We start from the raw sequence: 25,941 nt of genomic DNA on the forward strand, positions 1-25,941 counted from the left end.
ATACCCGGACGGACAGGCTATCCGTTTTTCATCACTGTACACGGTGGATTTCCAAGGACGCGAGGAGGATTGCCGGATCGAGGCACCCGGTGGTCGGGAGAGAGGCGCGGGCGACGTCTCGCGAAAATAATAATCAATCGTCGATGTTGACTCTTGTCTACTTGGGAGCTAGAGCTGGAGCTGGGGCTGGAGCTGGGGCTAAAGGCAGCAACGGCATCACCCGACGGGAGGATTTTTGCACATACGATATAGATAGCCAACTGCGCCCAGAGAGGGACTAATAAGCCACGTCCCTCCGCCGGTTGCAGAAGAGAGGAAGCCATTCGCGAGGTCCGGCCGTGTTCTGGTGTGGTGCGAAGGGCAGATTCCGTCGGATCGAAGATGGGGTCTGACGAGAGGGCCGGCAGCTAACCAATGTCCGTCGGCTCGGTCGTACGCGCCGGTGTCGGCTTCACGGGCGACGGTGCCGAGGCGAGTTGAATTCGTCCACGACGGGAGCCGAACGAAGCTACGGTGTGTAGAAGTTGCCATTGGCATCGGCAGCGAGGACGGAGGTAGCCAAAGTTGGTATGGATGGGGCTCTGGGAGGGTTAGAGGTACCTTAGGAGGTACACATCTGCCTGACCGCGTGTGCCTTACGTAAGTACGTCGTCATATGCGAACTCACCTACAGGTAGGTGCCCATACGTAGAGCCCGTACCTATAAGTACCTAAGGTACCTACCTACCTAACCTCTACCTCCAGGTCGTGGCCTCTCCAGATCCGAGCTACCTCGTCTTGCTATTATAGTACTTGGATTGGTAGGTACCTAGGTAGGTAGGTAGTAGGTAAGGAGGTAGCTTCTCGCTTTAGTTGCCCCGCGCTAGTCTGGGGAGCTTGTCCGAGATAGGGCTAGCGGATCCTGGGACGTGTCCCAATGACGGCATCAATGGCACTCCGCCTACCTGAGGTACCTGGCTGCAACATGCCTACCTGGTAAGTACCTAATGGATACCTATGTTTTTCCTTTTTTTGGTTAATTTTTTTTTTTTACCGCCTGGATTGTTTTTGTCTGAGCCGACTTATAGATCTCAACCAAAGTCTCTTTTCTCGGTCCGTCACGATTCCTCCGACCCCTCACCCAGTCACCGCCCCCTCACCTCCTGTTGTTGAGAAGAACAGCGGCTCCCCCTCTTCGTCCGAGAGTTGGGCGTTTCGCACCATTTGCTCTCCTCTCTCGCCACGTCTTCCTAACTTCCTGCTGACCATTGTCCGACGGGAGGCCGCGCTGCACCGCCCCCTCCCCCCCCCCGACTCGCCGCCTTCCACACGCACGCGAAAGAAAAGACAGGCGAAGCCCAGCAGTGCTACCCAACCGAAGGGAAAAGAATACGGAAAGGCGGAGACGATTCGGACGCAAAACCACGACATCGGCACGAACCACGGTATACCCATATCCATAACGTTCGGGGACAGCGGGCAATAGCGTAGACGCCACAAATATCATGTCCAAGCGAGTCTCGGGCGCTGGTAACGGCGCCGCCTCCAAGATGAGTCCGACGGAAGAACCTTGTGCGTTGTCCCTCCTCGTCAGTAGCTGCCGCGTGCGGGCTACCAGCCAGGAAGCGCGTCGGGCAAGCAGCTGGGGATATCTCGACAGGCAACGGACATCAGCTAACCGTCTCACTCTCGGGCACGTAGCGTATAACAAGCAGAAGGATCTTCTCTCCTCTCCAACCGGCGGCCACTTTTCCCTCCTGAGGGCTCTGCACATGGCGGATTACATCACCGAATTAAACGGTACCGCACCCTCCCCTCCCCATACGACCCGGGCAAATCGTTGCAATATATGATAGCTAATCTGTCTCGGCCTCTCGCGTATACAGGCCTATGCGGTATCTCGTCCGTCTTCTCCTCTCTGCGGTACTGCCTCGGCGACCCCACGGACAAGAGCAATCTGTACATCGCGCTCGCCTTCCTGCCCTTTGGGCTGTTCTTCGATTTCATGGACGGCCGAGTCGCGCGGTGGAGAAAGAAGAGCAGTATGATGGGTCAGGAACTAGACTCGCTCGCTGACTTGGTACGCTCCGTTCCCCGCCCTCCAGATCCTTGTCCGGCCACGCGGGTCGGACTTGGCTTTCCGGGTTCTCTTCCCCACTCCTCCGTACCCATCACCCCCCCCCCCCCTACCCCCGGTAATCTCTCACGCGGCAGCCTCACCGACAAGGTGATCGGGCTGCGGAGCGGCGGTCTCGTCGGCTAACCAAATCCCTCGACGGCACGCAGATCTCCTTCGGCCTGGCTCCGGCCTGCGTAGCGCTCTGCATCGGCATGCGGACGCCGCTCGACCACCTGCTGCTGGCCGTGTTCGTGCTGTGCGGCCTCACGCGGCTGGCGCGCTTCAACGTGACGGCGTCGAGCGGCAACATCCCCAAGGACGCGAGCGGCAAGGCCAGCTACTTCGAGGGCACCCCGATCCCGACGACGCTCGGGCTCGACGCCCTCATGGCCTGGTGGATCTCGCGCGGCTGGGTGCTCGACCAGCTACCCGGCGGCGTCTGGTTCGAGGGCGGCCTGTTCGAGTTCCACCCCGTCGTCGTCCTGTTCCTCGTCCACGGCTGCCTCATGTGCAGCAAAACATTACACGTGCCCAAGCCTTAGCTGCTTGGCGTCGTCCGTCATCGGTATCGGTTGTTCAGGTAGTATTTTCTCATCTCCGGAGGTGGCTGGCTGGGCGGGTTTAGGTAATAAGCAACATATTAGGCTAGGAAGAGGAGGATAGATTCCCAAGTCTCTCAACGCGTCGTCCGTTCATAGTTTGCTATTCGTTGGGCCTCGGCCCCCCCCCCCCCCCCGGCTGTCGGGTTGGGCGACCATAAAGGCGTAATGGAGGAGGCGAGGAGGACAGGGTGTAAACGAAAACTAGTACGCATCGTAGCACGAAGAATAATAATACCGAAGTGATTGGAAGACGTATGTTTTTATTAGCCGTTCCCATGCCGCGGCCCCCCTTGTTCGACTCCTTTCTTCCCATCTCCTGTTCTCGTATCGGGTGAGACAAGTTACATTGAAGGCGAATACGCGAGAACGCAAGAGCGGGCCGGGCGAGAAGGGTGCGTTTCCATTAATTAGCTATCGCCGAGTGTCGGGTCTACTAGCAGAACCATCGCATATCCCTCCCCACTTCCCGGCGCCCCCCCTCCTCTCTCTAGGTATCTATCCGGCCCCCCTCCCTGTTCCCTACCACCGTAATAATCGCCGCCAATACTAGGCGAGAAACAAGCCTCTCGGGTCGCGGCCGCGCAGAGACAGGTAAACGCCCCCCCTTCGCGCCCGCCCCCCGGGGACGGAGACACAGCTCGTCCCGCCCCGGGAGCGACACAGATCAGCCCTCCTGCTCTATCTCCTGGATGAGCGCGCGGAGGGCGCCCTTCTGGGCGAGCGCGCGCACCCACTGGTGGATCGCGGGGGTGTAGTCGCGCTGGCGGCCGCGCGCGGCCTCGGCGGCCTCGTCGGCGGCGGCGAGCTCGGCGGCGTACCGGGCCTCGAGGGCGTCGCGCTGGGCGGCGAGGCGGCGGGCGGCGGCGTCGGGGTCGGGGTCGGCGAGGGCGGCGGGGGGCGGCGCGGCGCGCGCGACGGCCTCGCGCGTGAGGCCCCACTGCGCGAGGCGCGCCGCGTCGTCCCAAGGGGGCGCGGGGTCGGGGCCGGGGTCGGGACCGCGCCGCGCGGCGAGCGCGCGCGCGCCGGCGAGGTTCGCGGCCAGGTCCGCGACCAGCCCCCGCACCGGCGACCGGCACACCGCCAGCAGGCTGTACGACGAGAAGTCGGCGCCGCGCATCATGCGCTCCTGGATCGCCGCGCGGGCCGCGTCCAGCCATGACTCGGACTCGGGCTCGGGGGCTCCTGCGGCAGTCCGGGCGCGCGCGGGGCGCCCCGGGGAGGTGTTAGAACAGAGCGCCGTAGGTAGAGAGAAGAAGAAGAAGGAGAAGAAAAGGAGGGGGGGGGGAGGGGTGAAGGCCCTACCGAGACACAGCGGCTTGCATTGGAAGCCGTCGAGCTCCCACACCTGGCCGTCCACGGGCACGTACGCGATGTAGTGGTAGTTGGTCTCGAGGCTGGAGCGCTTGCGCGCGGGGCGCGCCGGGTTCTTGCGCCCCCTGCTCTTCTTCTTCGTCCTCTTGAGCGACTCCTCGAACTTGTTGTCGAGGGAGAGGTCCTCGGCGATGAGGTCGATGCGCCTAGATGTCGAGGAGAGAAAAAGCATGCGTCGTTAGAAGGAACGTCGCCAGCGGGGCAGGGAGAAGGGAGGGGTGGAGTGAGCTCAGGCCGTACCTCGCGACGGAGTTGTGGATGCTGCGGATGAAGTCGTTCGTGTTGAGGAGATGGCCCCGATGGGGCGGCGGCAGCGCCGCGGTCGAGTCCTTGAACTCTTGCAGCTGCCGGCCGAAGCTGGCGCCCGGGGCGTTCATGACGATGTTCATCAGCGCGACGGTGGCGCAGGCATTGGCGGTCGTCTGTAGGCCCCGTCAGCACATGCGCGCCCGAGCGGGATTCTATCGGTGCCGAGAGCGGGCCGTACCTGGTTCGCAAACCAGAGGCCGGGCGGGCCGTCCTGGCGGGTTTCCTCGTCCCCCGGCTCGTTGGTGTCCTCGTACTCGAATAGGAATACCAGGCCGTAGACCGGCTTCCTGCCTCCCGTCAGCCGGCGGAACCGCATCGCGCTGGGAGCAGGGTGATTGCCTGCGGGGCCTTACGATAAAAGCTCCAAGGTATCGGCATCTAAACTATACACCTCCTGGACTTTGAAATCCTCAGCACCAAGATCTCGTAGCATCACGTTAAAGAACCCCTGCGTAGGAGCGTCAGCTATAACGGCGGAAGCTTCTCTCTCTCTCTCTCTCTCTCCTCTCAGTAGGCATTCGACTTACCGGCTCTGACTCGAGTTCGACCCAGCCGCCGTACTCCTTGCGCTCGTCCGGGGACATCTGGGCCAGGATTTCCTCCAGGAGCTGGCCGGCGTCTTCCTGTACGAGGCTCTGGTCGGCAGTCTGCGCAGCCTTACGCTTGGAGCGGGTTGCCTGCGGGGTGGGCTGGCTCCGTGTATCGTTGGCAGGAATGACATACTCCTCGTCGTACTTGGCCGGAGCCTTCTTGGCCCGGGCGGAACGACGAGTAGGAGTAGCCCGGGTGGTGTCGATGGAGACGGGAGACACAGGTAGCACCACGCCTTCGTTAGGTGACTCCATCACGGCAACGAAGCAGGTCTGTGCCCGAACCGAGTCACGCACGCATGCACATTAAGTCTGCTAAATAGGCAGCATGCGCCGAACAGACAAAGATGCGATGGGACACGATGTGATGTAAAGGGAGAGGCGCAACGAAAAGGGGTGAAGAGAGGACGGCGATGTGAGTTGCTAAGGGTGGTTGCTGTGCCGGAGTAAGGAAGGGAGGGGCAACAGAGAAGAGTAGCTTTCTGCTTTCCCTTTAACCGCGAGAACTTTAAGTTAGAGGCATTTCTTCGTCTGGTTTCTCAGAGATCTTTTGGGTTTTTTCCCCTTTTAATAGGAGGAATATGTACTGGAATGCTTGATGATCGGTTATTGTTAAGAGTCCTAGGGTTAAGGATCACAAGTTGAGCTTCCCAAGATAGTAACAAGACGGGAATTAGAGGTGCTAGTTGACCTAACGTGACTTTTATATAGCCTCATCACGTATCTAGTTTCGTTAGCAGATCTTCTTTCAGCTTGTTCAAAGAGATGCTTTTTTTTTTCCTAATAAGAAGAGAAAACCTATGCAAGACGAGATTGGGAGAATACTTTACTCAAAATCAAAGAGCTCTCAACAAGGCTTCCTTGATAGTTAAGTAGAATAGATACTTTGCAAACAATAATAATAAAAGTTATATATTAGTCTCCATTACGAACAAGCCTTATAACTAGCCATTCTATTAATTAGCTATATTCTTTTTGAGCTAAATTTATATTATAAAAAGAAAAATAGAAATATATAAATATCAACTAAGGTTAAAGTATTATAGGCTTTTTATTTTTACTAATTAGTTTTTTAATATAAATTTAAGCTACTTAAAATATATGTAATGATTTTAATATATATCTGTCATTTTTTTTTTAAATATTTAATTCATTAAATAAATAAATATATTATAAATAGATTATATATTATATTATGAACCTTTAAGTAAAATGTTTCTACTTTTCTCTCTATAAAAGAAAGCAGTTAAATGTTAAATAATAAATATTTGATTTTTATATTTAGCTATGTCGATATTAGTAAAGACGGGCAGGTGTTACGATTTGCACATCTGCTTTATACATAGATGTACACATTATAATATCACCTTTGCTACCTGCCTTAGGTACCCAAGGTAGGTACAGTACAGTCGGTCTTATGAGCGGAAGACTAGAGCATCCTAACTGGTGCCTCCTTGACTGGATGGAATCTGAAATGACACTTTTAGGTAGGTACCTACTTACCTGAGTGCCTGCTTAACACTCCACAACTCCAACAAACATCAGCTTGGGGGGCAGCAGATGTACAAGATACTAGGGCATGCTAACTGCAGAGAGATTTCAGGCATCCCGTACCTAAAGTTAGGTGACTGGGTGTCTTTGTAATCCCCTAACAGGTGGCATTCAGTTAGGTACGTCAAGTACTTAGTACCGCTTCTGGAGGTGGTAGATGGGTTGCATCTGTGATGCACTACAGCAGTTGCCAGCTGGCAAGACAGGGATGCTGATTACATCCACCTCTCAGAGCTCTGCAGCAAGGCGGAAAAAAAGCTGTCTAGACGAACAGACACGCGCCGCGACGTGAAGCCGCTTGTTGTTATCACTATCACATAAAAATTTCCGGCTTAGGTGTTTATATTACCCACACAACTCGACCTCCTCTTCTCCTGCCTTCCCTTCCCCTCCCTCTCTTTGCGCCCGTCTCAACAATCTCAACGGGCACCCGAACATACCTGGCCTGTCCGGGTCTGCCATCCTCCCTTCCACTCATTCCTCTCGTCGAAGACACCCACATCCCAGTGCAGAGTCCTGTTCCGTCGCTCCCTCCCTGTCTCCCTCTCTCCTGTTACCATCTTCCTACTCCGTTAATCAACTAGACGGACCTGCGGATCAACCGACCAGCGGATCAACCGGCCAACCAACCCCAAACCAGCGGAACTTGGCCGACTAACAACACCAAGCCCTCACGAGTTGTTGTCCTACCGGCCCTATACTCCCGCCGCCGCTTTCGCATGGGCTGTTGCTGTCGTCACGGCATGCCATGAATCCCGGGACCCCGCGAGTCGGTGCTGGCGGTTACCCGCAAACGCCAGGCCACAGAGGACAGAATCCACGTCCACCACCGAAAGATGCCCGACCCAGAGGCCCACTGCCTGCCGCCCCCGCTCCCGAGAATGCACCGCCTGCTACCACCAATAGCCAGCCGGTGATCCCCCTCACTCTCATCGATGCCCCGAGCCAACGCTTCTACGCCTTCGCCATCTATGTTTGCCTGCTGGGATGGAGATTCTACGACTGGATACAGGTGCTCGAGGACAGTGGCGGCTCCTTCTACTTCTTCTTCAAATGGATCCTCTTTGATTTCGCCTTCTTCTTCTCCCTGCCCTCGCTGCGCATCCCGTGGCTTGAGCTCTCCACATCCACTGTCTCCTTCATCTTCTTTGCCCACTTGGCCCTCAACTGGGTGCTCATGTTCAACATCCCCGTCCCTTGGACTTCCTGGCTCCTCGGTATTGCTAAGGTCTTTTATGACAAGGAGCTTGCCATATCCGAGCACAATGTCAAGGTCTCGAGCATTCTGCACAACTCCTCCCTCATCAGGGGCAAGCAGATCATCAATATCCTTCCTGAGGGGTGAGCCCATGCCACACCCTCTATCCTCTGGGGCCTGTTCCCAATAGACTATGCTGACTTATCCTTCTAGCTCTGCTCTTCTCAACCCCGGAAAAAATCCCTACTGCCTCGGCCAAGGAGTGAACGTGGTCGCTGTACCCATATACTTCAACGCCACCGTCCCTGTCGACGTCGAGCTTATCCGCTTTGACCTGGAAACAAACTCGCAGGAAATCTTGAGGCTCGGCAGGAGGGAGATCAGGGAAATTGCCAAGCAATCTGCCAAGTCGATTGAGGACGGGAATCTGGGGTTATACAGGTACGACGTAGCCCTGAAGAAACCCGGGGTCTACCAGTTGAACCGGGTCCTCGACGAATACAAGCTTGAGGTTCAGAGGATCACCGAGCCGACCTATATCGTCCCGTGCCCCCGAGCCAGAGTCCGCGCCGCCCAGTCGGGAACCAAGTGTCTAGGTGACCTGTCCAATCTATTCCTCGACGTTTACGGGACTCCGCCCCTCAAGATTGTCTACAGCCGAACGATCAATGGAAAAGACCACAGCTTCCATTTCCAGAGCCTACAACCCGAGGGGTTCTCATCCCCTATGCTCGGTTCCCAGCGCACTCCAGGCATAGTCCCCGTAGGAGAAGAAGATTACTCGTGGGCCAGATCCCAAATGGTCGAAGTTGGCCTAAACGAATCGATGAACGCTGCCGGAGAGTGGCAATATTCTATCGACGAAGTACACGACGCTTTCGGCAACATCATACAGTACCCGCAGCCTGAAGACCCTGACGCGAAGCCCAAACCGAAGCACCTATATCAGAACTTCGTTGTGAGGGAGCGTCCCAGGGCCACCATCGCCGGCTGTGACTCTCGCCACCCCCTCAAGATCGCCAAAGGGAAGGCGAGGCCACTCCCTGTTAAGATCGGACGTCCGGGCCGAACCCCGAAGGGCGTCTTTCACACTCTGACCTGGAATTTCTCGCCGATCGATACGCTGACTAAGAGCGGCGATCATGGCGATGTTGTGGAAGTCGGTTCGTTCACAGCTAAGAGCATAGATGATCAGCCGTATATCAGCGCTCCAGGCTTGTACACGCTAAGATCGGTATCTTGCGAGTCCTGCGAGGGAGAGATACAGGAGCCTTCGTCCTGTCTGCTGCTCAACCCCCTCGAGCCGACATTGACGATCCAGGCCGAGGAGATCCCCGACAAGTGCGCCGGAAACTCGATCGGATTGCGAGTAAACATGGACCTGATCGGAACCCCTCCGTTCATCGTCACCTATGAGGTTACTGGCGACGGCGAGCGTCGGCGAGAGAAGATCTCGGTCACGGGACTGAGACAACAAATCGACTTGCTGCCCAGGAGCGCTGGCCACTACGACTACCGATTTGTCAAGCTCGAGGATTCCATCTACTCGGTCCCTTTGCCGCAGTTAGACGAGTACCATTTAGAGCAGAATGTTAAGCCGCCCGCGACCGCGTACTTCGTCCGCGGGTCCGATACCATCAGTACCTGTCTAGATCAACCGATCAAGCTTGATGTCAAGCTCCTCGGGGACGGACCCTTCACGCTCGAGTGGGAATTGGTTCACGAGGGGAGAAGAAAGGCAGAGAAGGCGGTCGGTATCACGAGCGATACATTTACCATCAAAACCTCCGCGCTGTCGGCTGGTGGCGAATACACCCTAGCGCTAAAGAGTATCCAGGACAAGACGGGATGTCGCATATTTCTTAAGGAGGAGACTAAGATTTTGGTGCGGCGTCAGCGGCCCCGGGCAGCATTCGGTCCCATCGAGAATAAGCGGACGACCACGGTCGTCGAGGACGCCGTCGTCAAGCTTCCCCTGCGGCTCTCAGGAGAAGGACCGTGGAAAGTGTCGTATCGCAACGTAAACGGTAGCTCCGACACCAAGGTCCGCGTCGCACGCTCCAACAACGACTATATCGAAGCAAAGAACAAGGGGACGTATGAGATCGTCGATGTCATGGATGATCAGTGCCCTGGTATTGTGGATACCCAATACAACACCTTTGAAGTGAAGTGGTTCTCTCGCCCTGAACTATCATTTGTGGCCAGCGACGCCATCCAGCCCTTGAATAAGGATAACAAGTTCCTCAAGAAGGACGTCTGCGAAGGTGATGTCGATGGGTTCGAAATCTCCCTGCAAGGTAAGCCTACCCGAGCTGTCAACGCTGCCACGCTGATTGTACTAACTGGCGGTCTTAGGGTCGCCTCCCTACCACGTCGAATACGAGATCAGGCACAAGCCCAAGACGGGCTCGGGCTCGGTGGCTCGAAAGGAATTCGACGCAGCTCTCGGCAAGGCCGCCATCCCTCTCGAGACTACCAAGGCCGGGCTCTATACCTACACGTTCTCCGGGTTATCGGATAACTTGTACAACGACAAGCGACGGTCGGACCCACTAACGCTGGAGCAGACGGTCAACGCGAAGCCGTCCGCCTCGTTCGTGAAGCCGGGCCAGACGGTCAAGATGTGCATGTCCGACGAGGGCTCCGAGGAGTCGATCCCCATCAAGCTGGAGGGGATGGCGCCGTTCTACGTCGAAGTCGAAGTCAAGCACCACGCCGGAAACCTGCCCGAGATCTTCAGGGTTCCCAACATCCAGACCCACAGCTACGGCATCCAAATCCCCAGACAGTATCTGAAGCTCGGCGGCCAGCAGATAAGGATCCGCAAGGTGCGCGATGCCCGCGGCTGCCAGCAGAAGACGGAGACAGGCGGCCCCGTGGTCCATATCCAACTCTTCGAGGCTCCGTCTATCTACCCCTTGGAGCAGCGGAAGGATTACTGCGTCGGCGAGCGTATCGCCTACACGCTCTCGGGCACACCTCCCTTCGAAGTCCAGTACGAGTTCGGCGGCAGGGTTATGAAAGCTAAGTCGACCAACACGAACTTTCGACGCGTTGCGGAAATGCCCGGCGACTTTACGATTGCTAGCATCAGCGATAAAGGGAGCGAGTGCCGCGCAGCTGTCAACCTCACCAAGACGATCCACCCGCTGCCGAGCGTCAGGATCAGCAAAGGACGCGTCATCCAGGTCGACATCCACGAGGGCAGCGAGGTGGAAATCCTGTTCGAGTTCTGGGGCACGCCGCCGTTCGAGTTCACGTACACGCGCAGCACGAACGAGCGCAAGGGGCAGAAGAGCCAGGTGCTGGAGACGCGGCACGACATCAGCTACGAGCACAGCAAGGTTATCACGGCGAGCCTCGAGGGCACGTACGAGGTCGTCGCCATCAAGGACCAGCACTGCGCCTTTTCAACCCAAGGCGTCCAATTAAAGGAAAAGAATTCACTTAAGTACTAGTGGTGCTGGGCGACGGAGTAGACGGGCGCGTAAAATCGCGCCCGATCGCGCAACCGATCGTCGGGAGACGGGATCGAATGAGTTGGTAGGAGGATTAGGTGGGACGAAACGAGGTCTGGCCTGCCGTACTAGCAAAGTCTGACGGGGCAGGAGGAAACGTGGACTGACGGAAAGAGGGAGTCAGATGGGTGGCGACGATGAAGGAATGAACTCGGCACGAGAAAGGGGATAAGGGCAGGGCAGAGCAGGGCAGAGCATGCAGGCCGTGGATGTTAAGAGTAATGTGCGGCGGAGGTAAGCCTGTCAGCAGATGTAAAGCTTGTCGAGCATAGCATGAGCACGGCGTTCCGGTAGGGCAATTTCGAGAACTCTTTGCGAAAGACCAGCATTCCCCCCTTCTGGTGGCTTATTGTCCTCTGGCCCGCTGGCTTGTAGGTATCGTAAGGATACCTTCGGCCGGATATTGCTACTAAACTGCTCAAGGGGTTTCATAGTCGAGTGCGCTGTGGTGACGGGGGAGGAGTTGTTCTAGAAGGCGAAACCGCCCTCGTCTCTTTTCTGAGATAGAGGCGAGCTCGCACAGCGAGGATGTAGGTCCCGGGTCGGTGTCCCGCCGCGTAGTCAGATCGAGAGTGATGTTTCATACCCCTCTCACCGACCTATTTCATGATGGATCACCTACATGAATATGTTACCGGGCGGTAGAGTTTGAGCCCAGAGTCGGTCTGAGTAAGCTCTGGCGATGTGTCGTCGTTGCGCAGCCCTACAGGGAGAGGGAGAGGGAGGGAAGGATAGTAGAATAGACGGGAGAAAGAGATATGTGGACTGGTATGCAGATGGGCACGTACTGTCACCCGGTAAGTCTCCTACTATGGAGGGGGAAGAGAGGAAGTTGGGATGGGCGAGCAAGCCTAGTTCGGGCTTAGACTCAGCGTCTGCGAGATTAACGGGCACCCTCGTCCTTTGGCTGGCGGGCTCTCGCCGTGTCTGCGGTGTAGCCCGAGCTTGCCTCTCACGCCCGCCGATATATCATTGCCTTGGTATACTGCTAGGAGCAGCCGCCCGCGTATTCAATAGGGCGAGCGACGGCGCCTTGTGGTATTGCGGCTGGCCGGTCTCACTAGTTATGAGCACGCGCAGGGACGCTGCGCGCCTAGTATACGCATGGACGGCGCCCGGCACCCGGGGCGCGGCCCGAGGGCGATTCCCCCGGACGGCTCCTCCCGCCTTCTCCTGCCGGGTATAAGCACGACGACGAGCAGTACATACGGTGGGGATAAAAAGGCGGCTCGGGCGCGGTAAGGGATGAAGGGAATAAGATGTTAGGACAGGCTTGAGGAGGAGAGGACGTGTGCTAGACAAGCTCGCCGCCCTTTGCATACCAAGTTGCCGTTGCTCTACGTCCGGCCGGCTGGCGGGCGCCGGCTGGCGTCAGCGTCGCGGCTGTCGGGGTAGGCGAAGAGAAAGAGGGAGGCTTTTGTCGCGTCGCGCACGGCAAGCCGTCGCGTCACATTGCCGCGCGAGACCTCGGCGACTTATCCGGGCAGGCCGCGCCTAGCGCAGGGGTGGATCCTGTCGATCTGTCATGTATGTGCGTGCGTGCGTATGCATGTGTCATATATGTATGTGCATATGTGTGTGTGCATACATATGCGTAGGCGCGTCGCTGTCTCTGAAGCCTGCAGCTGGCTGGCCGTATGGGGACGGACGGATGGATGGTGGAGGTTGAACGAAGGACGTCGAACGAGGGACGTTGAACGAGGCACGTCGAGAGATGCGGGAGGTTTCCGGCACTTGGCGTAGGTGCCTAACGTAGGGTACCTGCCTGGAGGTACCGACACCTCGCTGCCTGAGGCAACAAACAGAGGTACCTGGTTCTGAAAAGCTTGGCCCTTCCCCTTATTCAGTGGGGCCACCAGCAAATGCCGGTTGCCTCGCGACCCCTAGAGTAGTCCTGGTTACGTAATGGAGGCTGCGCCGGTGGTGGAATCCCTAGGATGGAGCTCACCCCCATAACATTCACCCCCTTTGCAACCCGTGAGACTGAGAGCCTTTCCTCGGAGTCGAGTGGCACAGGCAGGGAAACCCACGGAATAGACCCATAACCATGCAGCAGCAACAGGAGAGAGAAACATCTAAGATTAGAGGTAGGTTGGCCTTGGCCTCGCCCCTCATAGTACCACGGTAAGACGCCAGCGAGCTCGTCGCCGAGAGAGAGGGGGGGGAGGCACGCCTGTAGCATGCCGAGAGGGGAGCTGTATCAGGTCCAGGCGTAAAAAGTGCCAAGGATATCGACATGGCAACCATATCTAGTGGGGGCTCGAATGGTTGGCTGGCGACTCTTGTTGTTGCTCCTGGGCCCTCAAGGGCTAGCTACCGCATAAGAGCTCACGTAATCATCCTCTAGTAACAACGAGAGCAATACAGCTTGTTCCTGATTCCCGTCTAACTTATAACTACCTAACCCAGTAGGCAGGGCTATCGTATCTCCTAGCCAGTTTACACAGTACCTACCATTATCACGATATCGGAAGTCCGGCATCGTACTGGATCCTTGTTTATCACATGCCTAGGTATTCCATTCCGTCACCTCCGATCGTCGAGTCTTTCCGCTCCTGACGAGTCACGGCCTATCTAGGCGCAGGACGTCACTCCTTCTTTCGCTGCTAGAAGGGATCCTCTCGTTCAAAACACGAACACACGAGCTAAGCACCCAACTCTCACTCGACGTGCCTATTAGTATTGCTGGGGTTTAGGCTGTCGGCGCTGCGTCCTTCGCCCACGAAGTTCGTCAAGGAGTGACTACGTGTATATGGAAGCGTTGGTACAAGGTAATAGAGACGCCAGTGCACACGTCGCAATAGACCTCGGCCAAAAGCAGCGCGCCTCGGGGCTACACGAGGCTTCTAATCTTGCGTGTAAAAGCAAGGCGTATATTTAGGTATCGGAATTTTTTTTTTGAAAAAGAAGAAGGGTGAATCACACCTTTACGAGATAAATAATAATAATCATGTCCCTGTCGGATGATACTACGTAGCATGCTCTCCTTGCTTTGGCCCTATTACAACAAATAATTGCCATCGTGCCTGTAAAGGTCAGGGGTGGTTCGGCCCTATATACGAGTGACCTGATTTCCGATTAGAGGGACCTACCTATCTGGAATGCCTGCTCTAGACCAAGAGTTTCCCCACACATTACAATACGGGGTCTCACTACGTAGCAATCCCACCATGTGTAGGCGGAGAGAGTCTTGAAAGTCCCTATTAGGAGACATTGTTTCGACGAGGGACACAAACTAGCCATCTCCGGACTGGCACGACAAGGCTTGGCAAAGGTAGGCCGGGTGTCTGTCCATTGACGGGAAGACAAAACGGCTGGCTTTCCGCTTCCAGGAGCTCTCGTCTCCTCAACTCTGTACGTAGTAGTGAGTACTTGGGGCCGACACCGGCTCACCTAGGTAGTGAGTGTATTGACCGTTGCCGGAATATGTCTTCTTTTGTAGAACCCTGCCCGCTCCTCAACCCCCCCCCCCCCTTCGTCACATCCCTGTAGGAGTCGATATGCTCCACGAGCCCGGGCGGCTCATGACTCGCTACCGCCTCGCTACCGTGGACTGCAGGTTGCTAAACTAACTCGGCTTAGGCCGAGGCTGTTGGGGCGGGTGACTGGCTGGAGCCGGCATCGCGCATCCCACGATCAGCTTCAGACCCATGAAAGGTGGCTCGTTAGGTTATCATTCAACTCTCGGCAGGGGAGGGGACACGGAGAGACTACATGTGTTCTCGCCCAACCGCCATGCAATCATTCATGCTTGCGTTCCCTACCGGGTTAGGTGTCCAGGTATTACCCCCGTGCCCGCTATACCTTCTGCTCGGACTATTCGGGGCTGTGCAATGAGGCGACTAGGAACTTCCCCGAGACTAGCCATCCACTTGCCTTGGGAGTCCTCACAGCCTCCTACAACTTCTGGTGAAGCGTTGTCGTCCCCCCTTGGCTTGTCCTGGCCCCCGGCGTCGTCTACATTTGACCCTGTAACGATTTCCTTGTAACCCCCCCCCCCCCCCCCCCTTCCCCCCGTCCCAGTCCTACAAGGCAAGTGTTGTTTCTATCTCTATCTCTACCTCTCCGCTTTGCCTGTGCGTGTAGCCCGTAGCCCCGTTGCAGTAGACAACCCCCCGGTAATAGTCATCAGATGATGAAGGGCGCAAGCAAGCGTCGAGAAACTGCAGATTGCTCCGGGCATCACCCAATCACCTCTTGCCTGAGCTCGTCCTTATCCAGATTGACGAATCCAGGATACCTGCCACAGCTCGCCGTCGACGGGGGCTGCGACACAGACACATCTGAAACAGAAACACGGGAACGGCGAGGAGCCGGCCTTCACTGCTACCCAGCTACAGATCGGCGGCCCCTCACTCCCCCCACCACTGTCGCCCCCCTGTCCTGTCATTATCCCTGTCCTGTCATCCCCCCTGTACCGTACTTACACACCACCCGGGTAGCATTGCCCGGCTCGAGGGCACCATATAATATCTGGTTCTCTACGTAGTGATAGTGATATTGGGAATGCGCGTTGCAACATGTGGCACAGCGAGACTCCACGATAACCCCGAGTTGGCGATCTACTTACATCTGCTACGTCGGATCCCGGCTATAAACCTATCTGCAATAACATCGATTCAGAGACTCAGCCCGTAGTTTCCTGCGTTCACGTCCACCTGGAATTCATCCATCCGAGATAGACAGTGCGGTAGAAGGCGCTTGATAGCTCTGTTTATCTGAGCTGGCTGAATATACGACAAGAGAGACAGACCTCCTTTCTGCGAATATCGACTTGCTCGTGAAGCGCTCGATGAGTCCATCGGGCGCTTAGACGGGTTGCTATAGCTAGCTACGAGGCGAGATCTGCAAGCGGGCCTTGACGCGCCGCCATATTCGGATTTTTTCTGAGGATGGTGTATTGTGGGAAGCCCTCGAGGGGGTGTCAGATGTGCAGGACGAGGAGAATCAAGGTAAGTCTTGCCGTCGGTTCTCGCCTAGGGCCTCTTCTACTATTTGTGCCCACTCTCGGATCCGCAAAGCGCCGCCCGTCTTACCAGTCAAGCAGTGTGACGAGACGAAGCCTAAGTGCAACCAGTGCGCCAAATCGCGCAGGATCTGCCCCGGGTATCGGGACGAGTTCGACCTGGTCTTCCGTAACGAGACGCAGGCCACCGAACGTAGGGCACGGAAGGCGAGCGCGAAGTCGCTGACGCAGAAGGCGGCCAGGTCGCAGGAGGTTGCTCACCGAGGTAGCCTCAGCTCACCGCCGTCGCCTCGACCGCAGGCCGTCGTCCCCGCGCTGAACGTGCCGGTGGAACATCAGGCTCGCTGCCACTTCGTCGCCAACTTCGTCCTCGTGCCCCACCAGGAGGGCACGCGGGGCTTTATGGACTTCACGATGCCACTGCTACTGCAGGAACCGCGCGACCACCTGCAGTACGCCTTCAACGCGTGCTCTATGGCCTTCCTACACAACCGCAGGGGCGCTAGCAGCACGCTATCGGAGCGGGCGCTGCATGAGTACACCAGGGCGCTCAAGGAGACCAATGCCGCGCTTAGAGATCCCGCAACGCAGACTATGGACTCGACGCTGGCCGCCGTGTTGCTTCTAGGCTTGTTCGAGGTATGTATCCTATTGCTAGCGGCTTCTCCTCTCTCCAAGTAAACGCGCAAGCGGCGTGGTGGCGGTAGCGAGGTATGCCTGCTTGGTTAGGCGAGGAAGCTTTAGACTGACCAACTGACCCTCCTCATAGACTATCTCGGCCAAGCAGCTCCGCATGATGCACTGGGGCTCGCACACCGAGGGCGCCATCCAGCTCGTCAAGGCGAGGGGCAGGAAGCAGCTGAAGACGAAGGTCGGTTTGCAGCTCTTCATCGCAGTCCGCACTCAGATGGTCAGTCTTCCGCATCCATTTTCCTGATTCTACTCATCCCTTTCCTCCCTGTTCTCCTCCATTCTAAATATTGGACAACCGCCTCCCGACCCGTCTGACTTCCCGGCTAGATCGTTCACTGCCTCACGTCGGGCACGGCGCCCATCATGGGCGCGGAATGGTGGATCAATGACGCGGCGCGCAACCGCACCGCGGCGAAGTGCCACCAACTGCTGATCAAGACCTGCGAGTTGCGCGCCGAGCTGGCGCGTCTGATGGCAGGCCCGCCGGCCCCGCGCACGCCAGCTCGAGTCGAGGCGGTGCTCGAGCTCGCGCGGCGGGCTCAGGACCTCGACCGTGACGCCGTCGCCTGGATGCGCGGCGTGCCGGCTGGGTGGCTGCCACGCACCGTGGCCTGGGTCGACCGGCGCGCCGGGGGAGCCGCCGCCGAGGACTACGCGCGCGCTGAGGTCTTCCCCGGTCGCGTCGACGCCTACCGCGACTTCTACACCGCCGGTGTCTGGAACATGGCGCGCACGGCGCGACTCGTACTCGCCGCTATCGTAGTCCGCTGCGCCGCATGGGCCTGCGCCCCCGTTGATTACCGCACTACTCCCGAGTACGCAACCGCTGCTCGCGTCTGCGTCGAGACAATCGCCGACGTTATCGCCTCCGTGCCGTACCATCTAGGGTGGCGACCGCGCCGGGGACACGACCTCCATCGGCCCCCCTCGTTTTCCGCGTTGTCTTCTACTACCCCTCCTACTTACTCCGCATCCTACGCCGTTGATTCCACGGCCGCCAAAGCTACTGCCATGGCTGTCGAAGATAGTGCTGAGGCCGTCGGTGGCCCGACTCTCGCGTGCAGGGTGACGGCCGCGGGGGGGGAGGAAGAAGAGGAGGAAGAGGAGGAGGGGGAGGAGGGGGTGGATGGTGGCGTGAAGGCGCTGGCGGGCTACTTTCTGACGTGGCCGCTGGCGAACTTGACTAGCCAGGACTACACGACGGACGCCCAACGGGCGTGGATCCGCGGGCGGCTAACATATATCAGCGACGCGCTCGGCGTCCGATATGCGCATATCCTGCAGAACCTACAGATCCGCGTGCCGAGCATGTTGATCCGCCAGGACTGGGTTACCACATCTCATAGTAGCGGCGGCGGTGTTACCGCAGCGACCAAGGACTACATAAAAACGGCGCCAGTGCAACAGCACCGAAAGACACCATCGTTTACGCCAGTCCTACCGCCGCATATCCTTCCCCAACCATCAAATACTATAGTGATGGCGATGCGAGACCATATGCCCCCCTCTTTCTAGATCCGAGGGCGGACGCTTGATTTTCTGCCCCTCTTTTGATGGGGACGAGCTCTGGCATGGTACCCGCGTACGGAAGAACCATGGGGGTTTGAAGAACCTTACACCATGTGTATACTTATGACCTCACCGACAAGGGGTAAAACCCTCTTTGCAGGTTCGGAGAAGGTGAGGGTAGACCGAGTTGGATCCCAGAAGAGCCTTTGCCCGAGATTTTAGACCGTTTTTTTTTTTTTTTTGCGCTCTATGCTTTGCGTCTGGATTCTCCTCCTTATTAGCCTCACTGTACTTAGAACGATCCTAGCATCAAATATTCGAGAGGATCAGACGAGTGAGAACAAGGGCCTGAAAGGAAGTTTATAGGTGGAGATATCGCTCGGATAAATCGAAAGCGTGTACAGATCGCCGTGTACTATCCTCACCCGAGTTCTGTGGTAGTATGTGACACCCACAGCATTCCAAGGTCTTTCGGGCAGCATCATGTGTCTTTGGGTTCAAGTATTCGCCGGGTATAACTCGAGGATGTAGGATGACGTAGCTTCACAGAGGGGGCGTGGAAACGAAGCGGACTGGATCAGAGGTGGACGCGCGTTCTGTTGGTACAAGATGTAGCCGTGATATCTCAACACCGAAAGAGCCACACTCGTCTTTGCAATCACTCGTAAACACAACCATCTGATAAAAAACCAAGGGTATATACCACAAACCGTCCTCCCTTCGCATGTCCAATACGCCGTGCGTGGGAAGCGAGCGTATTAAATCCCACCGCGTTGTCTGGCCGATAGCTCGATCGCGGCGTGCGGGTTAGCGTAGGATACGACGACTCAAGACGTCCCTAGAACCCCGAAATCTCGTTGAAAGCGTCGTGTATACCGATCTTGATCCTGCGAGCAACCCGTGTCACCCTTCCTTCTTAACCCTCCGGCGCCTTTAGGACTTCACACATTATTTTCTCTTGACGGGCGGGGGGTTCCCCATATTCCAGGCCTTGACGACCCAATTCTGCGTCGCGTCGATGTATTTCTCCTGCTCAACGTGCTGTACGCCAACCTTGAGACCGTCCTTGGTCCACATCATGTTCTTCTTGGCCATGCTTCGCTCCGCGTTGTCGCGGATCTTGGTCACGCTGAGGTAGATCTGGTAGACGACGAAGGCGACGCCGCCTAAGACGGCGAACAGGATGAATAGCGGTAGTAGCTGTCTGTGATAGGATGACGCGGGTTCGATTGTTAGTTGCAGATAGCGCGCGCATGAGTGGATGTATACCCGTGCATGTGACTGGGGGGTGAGCGGGCTTCTATTTCGCGCACCTAAAGACGGAGGCCTTCACCTCGACACGGGCGGATTTTCCTCCCCAGGCCATGGCTGCCCTCGAGCTCGCTGCTGGCTGGACTCTCCAGTCGGGTATGCTTGGCGTTTGTCGAGGAGAGGGAACGGCGGATGGTGATCTTCGAAAGAGGGTACCGTGGAAATGCGCAGGTGCTGTTTCCTATTGTCTCCACCCGGGGGACACCTTGCGCAGAGTGTATAACCTGTATCGGTCTTTGTTGACTATTCGGTAGGTGGCACGGTACAGGGGAAGTTTAAGGTAGCGAGGAAAGACCAACTAGGTGGGCAAGGGAGTAGGTGGGGGGGCAGGCGGTTGGGTTGGTCGAGAAAGGTAGACGCATACGTGATTCCGAGGATTTTGCTAGATTGGTTAGTCCGTAGCCGCGACGACGACGGTATATTTTAAATGGTTGTACCACCATTGAACACGGGCACCCAGGTCCCGGATAGGGCAAGGAGAGAAGAAGTGGGAGGTATATGATATGCCTAAGTATGTTGGGCTCTGCTGTGGACAGGCATCACAACGAGGGGGGAAGGGGGTTTGTTATATGTGTATATGATGGGGGCGGTTTGAGGTCTTGATTGCTGTCACTCGATGATACACAGATACTGTTTGCAGTGGTATGGCTACATGGAGGCACGAACACGATACGGGTAGAATGCGGGTGGGATAAGTAGGGCGGGTAGGGCCGCGTACGACGAACTCTCTCTCCTCTCGCTCGTCGCCCCGTGCTTCTTCCTACCGTAGCATCGAACTGTAGATTTCCAAGGTAGGACCAGACAGCTTCAGCTCGACATGGTATCGAGAGTGAAAAGGGGGGGAGGGGGTAAGGAAGGGGGCTAAAACCTGCCCGATTCGGGCTTGAGGGTTGACAAACTGAGGGCCCAGCTGGAAGTTCGGCACGGCGAGTGGGTGTGGCTCGATCGATCTGGATTGACTGCTTACGAAAACGGGGGTAGGCGTACGGGGATGAGAGGCTTAGAGGAGGAATGGTTATAAATGGAATGGATCAAAGGTGAGACGGAGATGGGGGGGGGGGGGGAGATGGTGGAGATAATGGGATGGGACAAAAGCGATGGGCGGATGGAACGCGGCTGGGGGATCTGGAGGGGCATCTACCTCGGTACCTACCTCTTACCTAAGGCTTATCGCCTTATCACCTCTTATGCAGTGCTTCGCAGCAATCTTTATGTGTTGCATTACGAGTATAATACGTAGGTGCAGTTTCGTTAGTTCCGTCAGGTGACTTGCATCCTGTTGATGGAATTTCTTGCGTACGTAAACCCTTGGTTACTTTAAGTAAAGATACCTGTAAGCAGGGCTGTAAAAAAAGTTTAAGTTTTTAAGTTAAGTCAAGTTAAGTTAAGATTTTTTTTAGTTTAAGTTAAGTTTAAGTTTAAGTTTTTTTAAGTTTTTTATACTAGAAATATATATAAATTTATATATAAAATACATTTTATACTTTTATACCTTTATATATTTCTATGAAAACTTCAAAAATAAATTTATTATTATTATTATTATTAATTAATTAAAGGATCTCTTTTAAAACATATATATTTTTAATATAAAGTTTTATAAATAGATTTTTAATTATAAACTTCTAATATTAAGTTTTTAAATTTAAGTTTCTTTTATAAAATTTATTTTCTTTATGATGTTAATATTAGATTCTTTTAATACTACTTTACTTATATTAAATTACTAAAATGTAATGTAAAAATATAATATAAACATATAATATTAAAATAAAAGAATAAAAATATTATAATATAAATATATAAATATAAAAATGAAAATATAAAAATATATAATGAAAATAAAGTAAATATTTTATATGAATAATGATAAAAATTTAAATTATAATTAGTACTAGAAGATAATTTTTTTAATAAAATTATTAAAATTTAAGTTTTTCTTAAAAAAAGTTTAAGTTAAGTTTTTTAGAAACATTTTTTCAAGTTAAATTTAAGTCAAGTTCGAAATTGCTTGAGTTAAGTTAAGTTCGGGCCAAAAACTTTTTTTTTGCAACCCTGCCTGTAGCTACCTACCTGTAGGTACCTGTGGTTACCACCTTAGGTAGCGAGGTACCTGAAGTAACCCAAAGCTACGGTCGGTGGAGGAAATGCTGGCTGAATTGCCCGCCTGTGGGCAGCCCTCCCCCTGGCCAAGCTGCCCACCAAATCGCTACAGGCTGGTCGAATCAACAGCGTCATGCGGCTTGTGAAATTGACAACTTGGCTGAATTTGGGAACATCGGACATCGTGCTCGACGGTAAAAGAGGCCAAAAAAAAAGAGGCACAACGGACTACCTCGCGAAACATCTGACGACTGACGTACCTACCACTCGGCGACTTACCGTACCTCTCTCTCTCTCTGCCTCTGCTCTCGGTCTCAACCTTTTCCCAGTCGACGTCCGTCATCGCTATCTCTTCCTCCCCTCTACCGAGTCACCGCCCACTTCTTAAAACGTGGCCTCCGCCGGGCATCCCAATCCTGCATCGTGGCTATAAGTTGAGAAGCTCCAACGGCATCCTACCACTTTATCGTCTTACTTATCACCGTACAATCCCCTTATCTCGACTCCCCTCGACTCGATACGACTCAAGTCAAGGCGAAGGCGGGAATTATCTTGACGCCGCGAGCCGCAGCGAGCCTGTCAAATAGTTCATCAACGCCCGCTAGAATTATTCGCGCCTCGGGAAAAAGGACGAGCCGTATACCTATACTAGGAGGAGGACAATCGCGCCAACATGGCTGCCCCCAACGATGGCTACGGCCAGTACCCTCCACAGCAGTACGGCCAGGAGGCGCCCTACTCCGACCAGCCGCCTACCGCGTACGACGGACCGACGTCACCGCCGCCTCAAGCCACGTCGCATCAGGAGGCCGGCAAGAAGAAGAAGAGAGGCTATGCTACCCAAGCATTCGAGTTCGGAGCCGGCGCGAATGCCGCCCCTACCCCCGGCATCCCCGGGCCCAATCCCGGCGTCACGTCCCCGACCAACTTCGGAGGCCCTGCGGCGCCACAACTTTCCCCGGGTTACGGCGCGTATCCCGGACGGGATTTTCAGCAGCCTGGCTACGCCTCTCCGGGGGTCGCACCCGTACCCTCACCGTACGGCGCTCCCCAACCAGGACTTGCTGCGCAGCCGGGCGTAGGAGGGTACCAGTCCCCGGAGCCATATTACCAACCCGGACCCGGGAATCCACCTCCCGGCGTCGCTGGGATCACCCAGGGCATGGCCGGCATGAACATGGGCCCCGGCTCCGTCCCCGGCCCCCAGCCTGGTGCTCAGCAGCCCGGCCAGCCAGCCCGTCTTGCCCTGAACCAGCTCTATCCCACCGATCTACTCAACCAGCCCTTCAACGTCTCAGAACTCGATTTGCCTCCTCCCCCTTGCATACTGCCGCCGAATGTGAGTTCCCCGCGTTTTACGCTGCCGAGTTGGGGCTAATACACTTTGTCTCATCATCAGGCCAGCGTCACCCAGTCTCCCGACGCGAACTGCCCTCCCAAGTATATCCGATCGACGTTGAATGCGGTTCCCACCACCCACGCCTTGTTGAAGAAGTCCAAGTTGCCATTTGCCCTCATTATCCAGCCGTACGCCGCGCTTCACGATATCGATGACCCCGTGCCGGTTGTCCAAGATCAAGTTATAGCCAGATGCCGAAGGTGTAGAACGTATATCAACCCCTACGTGATCTTCCTAGATCAGGGTCACAGGTGGCGATGTAATATGTGCAACCTTACCAATGACGTGCCGCAGGCCTTCGACTGGGATGCGGCCGCTCAGAAGAGCGTCAACCGATGGGACAGGCACGAGCTGAACCACGCCGTCGTCGAATTCGTGGCTCCCCAGGAGTATATGGTTCGTCCCCCGCAGCCGCTCGTATACCTGTTCCTTTTCGATGTCAGCTATGCCGCTGTTTCTACCGGTCTCCTCGCTACTAGTGCGCGGACCATTCTGGATAGCTTAAATCGGATACCGAATGCCGACCGACGGACCCGACTTGGCTTCATCGCCGTTGACTCAAGCCTGTCCTATTTTTCGATCCCCAAAGACCACGAAGAGAACGCCGAGACGGGCATGCTCGTCGTTAGTGATCTAGACGAGCCGTTCCTTCCCGTCCCTCACGATCTCCTGGTCCCCCTGATCGAAAGTCGGAACACCATCGAAAACTTCCTGACGAAGCTTCCCGACATGTTCCAGAACAACCAGAGCAATGGTTCGTGCATGGGGTCAGCCCTGAGAGCTGGCCACAAACTCATCTCACCATTGGGCGGAAAGTTGGTCGTTCTCAGTGCTTCACTGCCGAACATGGGGGTAGGGAAGTTGGAAATGAGAGAAGATAAGAAGCTTCTCGGTACTTCCAAGGAAAGCAGCCTCCTCCAGACGGCGAACAGCTTCTACAAGTCGTTCGCGGTGGAATGCTCAAAAAACCAGGTCTCTATCGACATGTTCCTTTTCTCGTCACAGTACCAAGACGTCGCCTCACTAAGCAACCTCCCTCGATACACCGGTGGCCAGACGTGGTTTTATCCGGGATGGAATGCGGGCCGTGCCGAAGACGCTGTCAAATTCGCGTCAGAATTCAGCGACTACCTGTCCTCCGAGATTGGTCTGGAGGCCGTCCTCAGAGTGCGGGCCACCACCGGCTTGCGCATGAGCACATTCTACGGCAACTTCTTCAACAGGTCTTCGGATCTCTGCGCGTTCCCGGCGTTCCCCCGCGACCAATGCTACGTGGTGGAGGTGGCTATCGACGAGACACTGCAGAAGAACTACATTTGTTTGCAGGCTGGCGTCCTCTACACTACGTGCAACGGAGAACGGCGCATCCGTGTCATGACCTTGTCGATTCCCACAACCACTAACCTTGCTGACATATATGCTTCTGCGGACCAGTGTGCCATCACGACGTACTTTACTCATAAGGCTGTCGAGAGAGCCCTGGGGAGCGGCCTAGACGCCGCTCGTGACGCCCTACAGAGCAAGCTGACCGAGCTTCTGCAGACCTTCAAGAAGGAACTCGGAGGTGGGAGCATGGGCGGTGGCGGCCTGCAGTTCCCGGCCAATCTGCGCGGGCTACCCATACTCTTCTTAGGGTTGATCAAGCATATCGGCCTCCGAAAGTCAGCCCAGATCCCGTCGGATCTCCGATCCGCGGCTCTATGCCAGCTTTCTACTTTACCGCTACCCCTCTTAATGCAATATATATACCCCCGACTTTACTCGTTGCATGATATGCCCGACAACGCCGGCGTTCCTGACCCGGAGACGAGCCAGATTGTCCTGCCACCGCCCCTGAACCTGTCTTCGGAGCGATTCGTATCCTACGGCTTGTACCTGATCGATGATGGCCAGACGCAATTCTTGTGGGTCGGTCGCGACGCCGTACCCCAACTCCTGGCGGATGTATTTGGAGTGGAGGATCGCACTCAGCTCCGTGTCGGCAAGGGGTCGCTTCCGGAATTAAGCAACGACTTCAACGAGCGGGTACGAGCGGTTATCCAGAAGAGCCGGGACCACCTGTCCCGTGGCGTTGGGAGCATCATTATACCGCATCTATATATCGTGCGAGAGGATGGCGAGCCAAGCCTGAAGCTATGGGCACAGACACTGCTGGTCGAGGACCGGGCGGACCAGGGGATGAGTTTCGGCCAATGGATGGGAACGATGCGAGAAAAGGTAAGTTGAAACCCCCCAAGCGATATCCGGATATCTAGCCCGTGCTCATTCTTTTCCCTCTAGGTTGTTCAGTAAAAAGCCGTCCTTGCTACTGCGACTCGAAGCGATAGCTGTATAGAAGGTAGATATTTAGCTTCCCGCGTGTTTACTAGTAAAAACCGAAAGAAAAAAAGAAGAGGGAAAACGCGACTAAGCAAAGACATGAAAGCGTCATCAGTAAGGCTCCGAAGCTGTCGAGACGACTAGGCCCTCTGAATCGCGGCGTGACTAGAGAGGAGTGATAGCTCAGCTAGCCAGGTAGCCTCCCAACATTATCGTCGTGTACGTATATAAGCCGGCATTGGGGCCCCTAGAGCGACAGTAACGAGTGGGCGGATGGTGGCCCCAGGTCGACCTTGCGAGGCCGGCCGGATACGGTCTTAGTAATAACACCTTATCTAACGACGAAAGGCTAGAAAGCAGAGAGATGGGGCATCTCGTGCCAACTCGACGTAGCCTCTCTG

General features: G+C 55.6%; 6 protein-coding genes across 6 annotated transcripts; 4 read left to right on the forward strand and 2 right to left on the reverse strand.

Moving 5' to 3' along the window:
• Positions 1-1,006: 1,006 nt before the first annotated feature.
• Positions 1,007-2,953, forward strand: GGS23DRAFT_582972 (CDP-diacylglycerol--serine O-phosphatidyltransferase). The gene is made up of 4 exons (XM_051517260.1): positions 1,007-1,551; positions 1,681-1,779; positions 1,866-2,059; positions 2,266-2,953. The coding sequence occupies exons 1-4, from the start codon at positions 1,485-1,487 to the stop codon at positions 2,638-2,640; spliced, it is 735 nt and encodes a 244-aa protein (XP_051368627.1). The 5' UTR covers positions 1,007-1,484; the 3' UTR covers positions 2,641-2,953.
• Positions 2,954-2,959: 6 nt separating this feature from the next.
• On the reverse strand, positions 2,960-5,225 carry GGS23DRAFT_614378 (cysteine proteinase; the record flags this gene model as incomplete). Its single annotated transcript, XM_051520644.1, has 6 exons — positions 2,960-3,882; positions 4,003-4,217; positions 4,312-4,493; positions 4,559-4,667; positions 4,734-4,828; positions 4,908-5,225. The coding sequence occupies 6 exons, from the start codon at positions 5,223-5,225 to the stop codon at positions 3,365-3,367; spliced, it is 1,437 nt and encodes a 478-aa protein (XP_051368628.1). The 3' UTR covers positions 2,960-3,364.
• Positions 5,226-7,146: 1,921 nt separating this feature from the next.
• On the forward strand, positions 7,147-11,332 carry GGS23DRAFT_254082 (uncharacterized protein). Its single transcript, XM_051512287.1, has 3 exons — positions 7,147-7,862; positions 7,933-10,019; positions 10,078-11,332. The coding sequence occupies exons 1-3, from the start codon at positions 7,270-7,272 to the stop codon at positions 11,178-11,180; spliced, it is 3,783 nt and encodes a 1,260-aa protein (XP_051368629.1). The 5' UTR covers positions 7,147-7,269; the 3' UTR covers positions 11,181-11,332.
• A 4,462-nt stretch (positions 11,333-15,794) lies between these two features.
• Positions 15,795-18,376, forward strand: GGS23DRAFT_614380 (uncharacterized protein; the record flags this gene model as incomplete). Its single annotated transcript, XM_051520645.1, has 6 exons — positions 15,795-16,192; positions 16,288-16,845; positions 16,976-17,116; positions 17,227-17,786; positions 17,964-18,228; positions 18,299-18,376. The coding sequence occupies exons 1-6, from the start codon at positions 16,133-16,135 to the stop codon at positions 18,374-18,376; spliced, it is 1,662 nt and encodes a 553-aa protein (XP_051368630.1). The 5' UTR covers positions 15,795-16,132.
• Positions 18,377-18,633: 257 nt separating this feature from the next.
• GGS23DRAFT_254140 (uncharacterized protein) lies at positions 18,634-19,884 on the reverse strand. The gene is made up of 4 exons (XM_051512288.1): positions 19,722-19,884; positions 19,356-19,612; positions 19,112-19,295; positions 18,634-18,668 (listed from the first exon to the last, which is right to left on the reverse strand). The coding sequence occupies exons 1-2, from the start codon at positions 19,772-19,774 to the stop codon at positions 19,357-19,359; spliced, it is 309 nt and encodes a 102-aa protein (XP_051368631.1). The 5' UTR covers positions 19,775-19,884; the 3' UTR covers positions 18,634-18,668; positions 19,112-19,295; position 19,356.
• Positions 19,885-21,770: 1,886 nt separating this feature from the next.
• On the forward strand, positions 21,771-25,513 carry GGS23DRAFT_614384 (uncharacterized protein; the record flags this gene model as incomplete). The annotated part of the gene is made up of 3 exons (XM_051520646.1): positions 21,771-23,161; positions 23,222-25,438; positions 25,502-25,513. Exons 1-3 carry the CDS (start codon positions 22,496-22,498, stop codon positions 25,511-25,513), a joined length of 2,895 nt encoding a protein of 964 aa, XP_051368632.1. The 5' UTR covers positions 21,771-22,495.
• Between the last annotated feature and the right edge of the window lie 428 nt (positions 25,514-25,941).

The sequence above is a fragment of the Durotheca rogersii genome (assembly GCF_024521655.1).
Source record: "Durotheca rogersii strain YMJ 92031201 chromosome Unknown GGS23scaffold_27, whole genome shotgun sequence".
NCBI classification, from domain to species: domain Eukaryota; kingdom Fungi; phylum Ascomycota; class Sordariomycetes; order Xylariales; family Xylariaceae; genus Durotheca; species Durotheca rogersii.